Source organism: Saccostrea echinata, unplaced genomic scaffold (assembly GCF_033153115.1).
Source record: "Saccostrea echinata isolate AGI-Se365-2 ecotype Australia unplaced genomic scaffold, CSIRO_AGI_Sech_v1 ptg000086l, whole genome shotgun sequence".
NCBI lineage: Eukaryota > Metazoa > Mollusca > Bivalvia > Ostreida > Ostreidae > Saccostrea > Saccostrea echinata.
In genome coordinates, this window is record NW_026889835.1 from 2,651,566 (window position 1) to 2,661,296 (window position 9,731).

Below are 9,731 nucleotides of genomic sequence, written 5' to 3' on the forward strand. Positions count from 1 at the left end.
AGAGCTATTCACTTTCAGTAAAGTTTTTTAACCCTGATTTTTTCCTTTGACATTGATCTACTTTTTCTCAAATGTGTGTTTAGCTCAGTTGCAAAGAGACTGTTCAAGATATTTTTTTATGTAACGTTATGCACTGATACATTATTTGGTTAAAGAACTGCGAACGATAGTATTGTTCTCCCGCCTACCTCCAAGACAATTTTCAAAATTTAACACATTTGAATGATTTTTCATATGTATATAGATATTTATATAAATTTTCATAAAACATTACTTCTTTGGGAAAACAAAGAGAGATAACTCTATAACTTTGGTAAAACTTACAAGTGTTTTTCACTATAGAAATCAACGGAAAACGGAAAATATTTTTAAAACATCTCTCTCTCTCTTTCTCTCTCTCTCTCCCCCCCCCCCCGTGAAACAAAAATTCCTATTTACAGGTAATATGGACTGTCATTTCACAAATTCATACTAAAGCTTTTTGTGTTTCACGGGGGGGGGGGGGGACATATGTTTACAGACAAAAAACTACAAAAATGCTTATTTTTTCACAATTTCAAAGGGGTTTACAACTAAAACATTGTATTTTATTAATAATATATGTTTAATTTTATATGAGTAAAACATAAGAAAAGATTTAAGGAACATTTATTCATATCCAAGAATAAAATGTGGTGATGCTTTAAAGCCCGATTTCAATGAAAAATATCGTCTACCCCCTTATTTAAAGAGCTGGAATTAGGGGTAATTAACTGTTTAACACTGGAATCAAAATTATCAGTCAATTATAATTGAACTGTTCTTTGCATTCAAAAAAAAAATTACGGCCAAATTGCCATTAGTATTGAATTAAATGGGTGTAAAATATAGGCGGGAATCGAGAGTTAGCGTGCGTAGTTCTTTATTAACTGTGTCCATTTTTTTTAACCTTGACCTTCCCAATGACCTTTGACTTTACTATTTATTGGTATCAAGGTTTAAAGAAGCTATTCAAGGTATTTCATAAAACTTCAAACACTCATACAAATTTATTGTTGCATTACTAATGAACCCTGGGCAGGGCATATCCTATTGACTTATTTCTAGTTTTAAAGAATTTTAGAAAAACTACAAAAATCAGGAATTTTTAAAGGAATTTTAGGGCCACTGGACAGCTTGCTAAACATTTCTGAATTAAATGCAATATTTACGACAACTTGTTTTATGTTTTAACTTTCCAATGATCACTTAAAATACATGTCTTTTTAAGTTCCATCGTCGCAAGCCACAGAATTTTTGTCTCAGGCCCGTAGAAAGCGGGGGGGGGGGGGGGCACCTTTTTCTGAGTAAAGTATTTTGCTATAGTGAATTTTCCTTTAGATGCTGGTTTACCCTACTTTTTGATGGAGTAAGGTCGAGCACTGGCAAATTCCAGGATTTGGACAGTAAATAAGCCTTTTTTGGCTTGTCAGATAATTTTGGAAAGTTGCCCCCCCCCTTTGGTGAGTTTTTTTGGGGAGGAGTGGGTGGAAGGTGCCCCCCCCCCCATTTTTGAAACCATTGCTACGGGCCTGGTCTATTTTATTTCCACAAACCCGGTTGTGGAAATAGAATGGACGCAAAACCCGTGGCTTGCGACGATGTTTAAGTTCATACAGCTAAGTTTAAATTTGCACAAAAGCCCATTCTTTCCCCGTTCAACTCCAAAGATCGCACACGTCCTTCAATTCGCATTTTCAAGTATCGCCCATTCTCCCTTATTTATCGAGGGGAACCAAAATCTTTGTAAACTATCCAATGATATCATATTGGCAATGCCTTGATACTTTTTGGACCAAATGAGAGAAAAATGAAATATATAAAACGCAATTCGTCTTCTCGGGAAATAATGAAGAAAAATTGCTTTTATGTTAGGTTATTTTTCGGATTGGACCAAATATCACAAAGTGAAATGTAACAATGATTACATTTTGCTTTATATATTTGTGTACTTTCCCGAGTAAATTGTATTCTTCCCAAAATTGATTGAATATACGCCAGTTACTGAAACATGTTCATGTAAAAATCCAACTATGAAATTAGTATCCATAATATGCGTATGTCTTCTTTTTTGGGGAGGGGGGGGGTGCGGGTCTTCCTTTTAACTTACTCGTACCCGTTGAGCCTGCATGGAATCACAGTTGGTTAATTTGCTTGCTAGAAATAAGGGTCAAACCACTTCACTGTATGGCAAAAATCTTGAAAATCTGACTGCTAGGGAAGTGAAGCAAAACACCTTTGCAATCATCTGAGAAATGTTTATCCAGTAAAGCAGCTACCACTGACAGACATGCATTGGACAGAAGTTCTATAAATAATTTAAGCACAATCTAGATCCAGTATCACAGTCATTTACTATTTATGTTACTGTTTTATTCCATCCATTCCTCTGATTGCATACGATTGTGCCATGTGTAGTGATCAAACACCTGTAAGAAATCCGGGTCGTATAGATTACCAAGGAACACTGGGGTTCTAAAAATTTTTTCCCATGCACACAATTTCAGATATCATACATAATTTTAGATATAATTTTTCGGTCTTTGTAAAATTCTTTTATTGGTTGTTATTTAGCCAAGACAAGTATACATGTAGTAGAAAATATATTTCAGATCCTATATAGACGTGGTCGGCATCCAAACATTATGTTTAATAAGAAAATACAATCTAAAAATATTAAAAATTTTAATAAATAATATCTAAATGAGTAGATAATGTACATTATTTCCTTCCAGAAAGAAGTTAACTACAAGATCCTTTGCCGAACGCCAATTCCATCTATAATTATATATTGCCCTCCGAGGAATAGATACATAACTTCTACTGTACAGTAAAACGTCATATTGTTTTATCACAGTCTTTAAGGGGATTCCCATTAGGAATGATGATGTGTCCAGACATGCTGTTTTAAACGTGTCTCATGCAACAAATGGTGAAAATCTCTCATAATTTCCATGCATTTACCATCATAAGGTGAAAGTAAGCGTCGTTGTCTACTGATGCACTAACTCCAGAATAATAATTAATAAATTCTTCTTCAGTCACCTGTATTAATCAAATAAAAAAAGAACAAAAAAATAATCAGTGACAAAAACGGCATAAACAAAAAACGCGAAATTGCTTCAAAAATATTGGAGAAATTACTGAATGACTGATTTTGTTTTGTTCATTTTATATAAGTAATAAATTTTAAATTAAATTAAATTCAAATTAATGTGTGAAAAGGTACATCACCTTCCTCTCTGAATTTTAATCAAAACTTCATTTCCATTGGATAGTATTATAAAATTTTAACAACCTTTTATTCAATCTTGAAGAACATTCATCTTTTGTGCCACACAAACAAATTTTTTTAATTTAAATCCTATTACAGTCCATTTAAAAATATTCATACATTTAAATAGCTGAATTTATGTATGATAATATATTCATTTATGCAGGAATATTTTGGGGCCTGTATAGTTTCCATTAAAAAAAGATGATTTTTTGTATTTTTTCCAAGTTGCTTTAATAGATAAGCAAATAGATAATGTTGTTGCAAATAAAGTAAATTGAAGTTGATTGCAAAAAAATACCATATACAAAGGAGAAATGGGGGAAATGTAATGAAAAAAATTGAGATAAATGTTTGAGGGACGGAGAGCAAGGTAATTAATATTTCTAACAGAATTTCATGCATTTGAAAGCGGTTTCAACCTGAGTATCATATATCTCAGTTCTAACTAAACTTGCATTTCACAATATCTATTCCTTTTTCATGGAATCTTTGATTTTTTTTTATAAATATTGTTTTAATTATATCAAAAATCAAGTTTGCAACATAATCTTCATCATAATCCCTTGTTTCCAATTAAACTGTATGTCCTTTGGCCTTTGCTGCAATGTTAAAAAAAAATTGCTAATCGAAAAACAAAATGCTCACACACCACTAAACTCAATCAATGAAAAGCAAACTAAAAAGCTGAATCCACTCCTTTTTTGATGTCACATTCACTATGTTAATTAAATTATTATAGTTATAAGATTTTTAATTATTAAAAAATCCTTGCAATTATTGTTTAAAACAAACAAATTAGTTTTGTAGCTATAAATTTTAATCTTCATCATGAATCTGATGGTTATAAGAATTGACAAAATTTCTATGAAGAGTAAGGGTATAAAAACTTCAAAGTAAAACTTGTGTTAAAAATGATAAATTTACAGATCCATAAAACATTATGTAAATGTTAAAATTAACAATAAATGATTGAAGGTTGAAAACCTAATGGGATATACAAAACAAATACATAAATATAAAATTTGTTTTTAAGTATTTCTTTAAAAAGCTGTTCCTGTACAAACAATTATACTTCTCATTAACAATACATGTACCAAAATGATTTTCAATTTCAACAAACTCTGTGATAAGCAAGACATAAAATTAAATAAACTAATAAAAACATCAACAGATAAACAAAGAACAAACAGAAAAGCTAAAGAATCTCAGCTGCTGAGGTGTCTTGTGTGCCATTGTGCTGACATGAATTGTGCTCACACTATTTCGCACCGGTCCACTTCAGTTTAAGGCAGTGCTCCAATAATGCCGAAGAGCCAATGGAAATAGCTGGGTTTTTTGTTCTTCCTTTTTTCCCTATCACAGTGCAGTCTACTCAATTTTCCAGAAAGCAAATCACACACATAGAATTTGAGGGAGGGAGGGAGGTAGGTGTAGAACTAACAAGCAGACATATGTGTAAAAAAGCATTTTTGGTACAGTAATTCTGAGCTTAATCTACATAATATAGGGCTCTAAGAAATTGGTAAATTCTGTTTCCAACAACAGATACATAAAATCCTTGACGTATTACTAATAATTTTCCTGACAAACCACCACTAAATAAATATTCTACAAATTGGTTAATGAGAGTGTTTGATTAGAAAAACTGTTTGTGTCAATCATAGCTTCCAAGCATTAACCATCATAAGGTTAAAGTATGCATCATTGTCAATTGAAGCACTAACTCCTGAGTAATAGTTCATGAACTCTTCTTCAGTAACCTGTCAGAAACATAACATGCATGTGTTAAGCGTCAAGTTAAAATCATTAGTTTATTCACATCTCAGAAATCCCTTGAAACACCCTGAAATGCTTATGTTTGGGTTTGGAATCTGTGTACCTGTAAATTTTATACTGTATGGCTAGCATGTTCTAAGAAGGTGCATAAATGTGTTTTTCAATGATAGTCATTATGAAAATATGTTTTTTTGATACACTTGAGGAATGATACATGTACTTGATTGTGAATCTTTATCTTTGACTATTAGTATTATTATCATGTACAAGTATTATTATTTTTTTGTCTTTGTCTTGACCTATTATACAAGGAGAGGGTATGTGTAGGCTTTGTCTGTTTCCCGATCCTTATTGATTTATTTAATAAAATATGTTTAAATTAATTAACATATGTTTAATTTGTAAATTCTCCTATAAATGGCCAAATAGATTTACATGTACTTGTCAGCCCTAAACATACATGATAGAGTAAATAATAATTTTGTGAAGTAATGTGTGTTGTTTGAAAATATGTAACACAATAAGATTTCCTCTGTATATCCTGTGGATTTTTACTTGATTGTATATTTGCAGTGTTTCCATTAGATGTACAGTAAAACCTGCCTATAAGGAATTCCTCAGAACACGTACATATACTTTTTATAACAATTACAGGTTCCTTATACATGTATCCAATTTGAAAAGAACAGGTTACATTTAAGTATAATTTTAAGAAAATGCTTTAGATTGTTTTCTTAGTTTACAAGTTCAAGTTCAATTATATATATTCCATTATTTGTACAATATTTCTTTCATATTTATTAACATTTTTTTTATATATATTAACAATAAGCAGGGAAATTTCATTTTTTTCAATATTAATTCTTCATAATTATAATCAGTAATAGCAAGTTTTACTGTACCTGGAAAAACACTGATGATAATTGCTTTCACTGCTGGTATATTCTCTTCAAGATTAATATGTTGACAAAACTATAACATGTGTCCCTAATTTTTTTTTCACAACCCATTATTGAGTCTACATTAAGCTAATATATTTTTATACAGAATGTAGCAGTGAATAAGACTATGCATGCAGGTGAACTTGCCTCTGTATGTCTGTATCTCATGCAACTACCTGGTACATGCATGTATGCTATATGTGATATATGTGAATATATTTGCATACAGGACATCTCTAATAATTACGATACTTTCACTTCAAAATATCAATTTCTTCAATAATCCTATTAGAAACTTCAGTAATTTAAGTTCTTTAAAGAATCCAGGAATTCAATTTATCCCTTCCAGAAAATTAGAACATTTCCCGAACTTAAAAAAAAACTAGTACCCAGTATAAGTACTATTTAAAAAAAAAAACCCTCCCCTGAGCATGTGTTTTTCTAATTAAAAAGCCACTACAACAATCACACTAGTGCACAGATGCTCACCGTTCCATCTTTGTCATCTGGAGAGTCAAATGAGTCTAAGAACTGTTTAAGGCACTGGTCCTCTGTCCATTCGCCACTGATATATTTGGGATGTTTCTTGACATTATAGACTCCATGTAGATCTTGTACTGTCACAACGCCATCTCCTGTTTTGTCTAATTTCTGAAAAGCTCTCCTTACTAATTCTTTCCTAGAATTATTCATTGGAGGCTGTACAAAGAAAAATTATCATGCTTAAAAAAAAAAAAATCTACAATACACTTAAAGACTCTAAGATGTTTTATTCTATATTTTGCATCCAATTTTAGATCTAAAGCTAGAGTATTATGAATTCAGTTTTTACTTTAGATATCCAATCAGATAGAGAAAAACATTCAATCATATGGCGAAGTTTGTACAACTTGATTTTAATTGCTCAGAGAATATTTTAGTTCGAAAAATCCTTCTCTTTAAAAGAGAAATGACAAGGGCATGGCAAATCCAGAAAAAAAACTTTAAAAAGTGTACAAAAACACATTTTGATTCTCACAAAGCAGGTTTATCAATCTACTCCAGTCAATTTGGGGAAAAAAACCAGCTTAAATGTCAAACTAATTGCAACAGAAATTATTTTGAGATGAAACCTAATATGTACAAAATAACAAAATATAAAAAGTAAAAAATTCTAAGAAAATCTAATGATTTAGGAAGAAAAGCATAATTTTCACATAATTTGACCATAGAAAAGGTACATAACTCTATATATCCATCCAATGTTTTGCTGAAGTATTAAAAGAAAATTCCCTTTTTTCATGATAATGTAATCTGATTTAAACATTCGGGATACAGTTTAACAGTTCTTTTACTTCACATATATGACATAATTTGAAAAAGATGTTTTGAATTTATTGAATAGTTAGTGAATACAGAGTTTAGAAAAGAATAAATATACATAAATTTCCTTTAAAATATAATTAAGTTATTAAGTATGCATTGATAATTTCATTTAGTTCAAAAATATTAAATATATAAGAAACAAAATTATACATAAAGATTATGAGACAAAAATTTTGATTTATAACTTCTATCCTAAAATTGTATAAATATTGTGAGGTGAGGGGATTTAAAATACGCTCTGAAATGGGCTAAACATCTGTAAAAATTTTTTTGCTGGATATGAAAGGTTTTACATGTACTGCATCTAATGAATATACTTATGCACAGCACAGTTTAATTTACTCTTTCTTTCTTTAAGGTAGAAAAATGCATGAAGATTCTAACCAAAATTTACTATAATGACAAGAGTTATTCCCCCTCTGTATAGTAATTTTCATAGGAAAATATTGTAGCACAAAATAATGCTTTCTCTTCATCCAATTTTGTTAGTTTTTTTAATTACATTTATTTCGTGCATTCTAGAGTTTATTTATAACAAAAAAAATTCTGTTGCAATTAGTTTGAGTTTGCGTTGAAAAATATTTTTATCAATAAAAAGTATTCTTAACCCAAAGACTTATCAAAAAGCTTTATATTATTATAGATCATGATACTCGACAACAAAACTATAATTTACACCAAAAATATACTGTCACTGGTAAAAACTTAGCAAAAAGTAAACTATAATACTTAACACTTTGTAAATTATAATTTACAGTAGGTAAATCTAGTTTATTGACTGCATAAAAAAAGTATTGTAAAACTTGGTTTTGTGAAATTATCCATAAAAACATTATCTTACCCTTAGAGCTTCTAGAAATTCATCAAATGAAAGGGAACCACTGTGATCTTTATCTAACTTATCAAACAAAGACTGTATGGTATCTTTATCCATTACTAGTCCATAATCATGAATTCCCTTCTTGAATTCTTGAAAGTTGAGACTTAAATCAGCATTATCATCCATGATCCGGAATGTTCTGTAAATATAGGTAAATAAATTATTTAAAATTAGGTAAAGAATCTATTTCTTTTCAAAATTCTTCAATTTGTCTTCTTTTCCACACAATGTACCAGTTAGTCCCCATTTTGACTAAATGGAATCATTTATAAATAGGAAGTTTCTCCTCTGTTATGTTTGTTACTGTGCAAAGTTTGCAATAACATATGAAAGACAAAGATGTACATCTATATAGAAGACATGTAGGCTTATATAGTTGTTTAAGAAACAATTCTAGAAAGATCCATTACAATAGGTATCTAGATACAACAACTGAGAATAAATCTAAGAGAATGAAAGTATTATAAGCTTTTGCAGAGGTTAAGTGGATTAGAACTTTTGCAGAGGTTAAGTGTTGTGTGCAGTTTGTTTTTGTTCCGACCCCCCCCCTTTTTTTTTGATGAATTCATTAATGTTATAATAAATGTTGTTTTCCCAATAGTTATAATCATGCATGCAAGATATTGGGATAGGGTCACGATTTTGATATAGTTTTAATAACTGCTACTTCAATATCGGTACGAATAAAAATGTATATTGATCACGATGTTTACACTACGTGATGAAACATGTTTACATGTACATCACATAATGCATATCATTTAATTGGTATACCTGTGCACCATGAATAAAATTAAAATGCATGAAAATGTAAGCATCATACCTGCCAAGACCTTTGATTCCACTTGCCCCCCGCGCTAGACAAGCATAGCGAAGCTTTTCAACGGGATCTGTTGCTGTGTTCATCATTTTCTTTGCTTTCTCTTTCAACTCGCGGTTGCCTCGATTTGTGCACGCCATGCTTGTAGTCGGTCTTGCATAAAATAAAAGAATCAAACAACGTTGGAAAAAGCAATCAAAATGAATAATGACTAAAATAAAGTACTATAATGCTTATTTTATACCTTAACACAAGCGATGTCTGCAAGTAAACAAACTACCTGTTTTCGCACCTGCCTTCCGCTTCAAGCTATGACACGCTTTATTTATGCGGTTACGATGACAACGGGGAGTAGTTGTTATTGCAGACAAAGCTGTTAACATTATTCATTCAATTATCGATTATCAACTAATTAAATAAAGACATCAAAGTTTAATTATTAATGTGCATATTTTTAAAAGTTGTTTTTTTAGTGTGATTATATATAACTAGCACATGCAATTATGGAAAGCCGTACATTAAATAGAGTTACGGTACCTATTAAATGCATTGCAGGACCTTTTATTTTCATACATAATTTTATTCACAAAAATTGAATGGGATTGGACAGCAGGCAAAGCCTATTTCAGCCCTCTCCCTTCATTGCAGAGACTT

At 30.7% G+C, this 9,731-nt stretch overlaps 1 protein-coding gene across 3 annotated transcripts; it reads right to left on the bottom strand.

Moving 5' to 3' along the window:
* Positions 1–2,569: 2,569 nt before the first annotated feature.
* On the bottom strand, positions 2,570–9,414 carry LOC133177030 (calcyphosin-like protein). Of its 3 annotated transcripts, none has more exons than XM_061312116.1 (5): positions 9,322–9,346; positions 9,081–9,230; positions 8,219–8,396; positions 6,502–6,711; positions 2,570–3,063 (listed from the first exon to the last, which is right to left on the bottom strand). In XM_061312116.1, the coding sequence occupies exons 2-5, from the start codon at positions 9,215–9,217 to the stop codon at positions 2,962–2,964; spliced, it is 627 nt and encodes a 208-aa protein (XP_061168100.1). In that variant the 5' UTR covers positions 9,218–9,230; positions 9,322–9,346; the 3' UTR covers positions 2,570–2,961. The 3 variants fall into 3 exon arrangements, with proteins under 3 accessions (XP_061168100.1, XP_061168099.1, XP_061168098.1); XM_061312115.1 differs by lacking the exons at positions 2,570–3,063; positions 9,322–9,346 and adding exons at positions 4,280–5,055; positions 9,358–9,414; XM_061312114.1 differs by lacking the exon at positions 2,570–3,063 and adding an exon at positions 4,280–5,055 and having other exon boundaries at positions 9,322–9,345.
* Between the last annotated feature and the right edge of the window lie 317 nt (positions 9,415–9,731).

Excerpts from the sequence above, each read along its gene's own strand:
- LOC133177030 (XM_061312116.1), bottom strand. The coding sequence starts at position 9,217 with ATGGCGTGCACAAATCGAGGCAACCGCGAGTTGAAAGAGAAAGCAAAG. Across the intron at positions 6,712-8,218 it reads AATTTCTAGAAGCTCTAAGG|CCTCCAATGAATAATTCTAG; the intron begins GTAAGATAATGT and ends TTCTTTGTACAG. Across the intron at positions 3,064-6,501 it reads CAGATGACAAAGATGGAACG|GTGACTGAAGAAGAATTTAT; the intron begins GTGAGCATCTGT and ends TGATTAATACAG.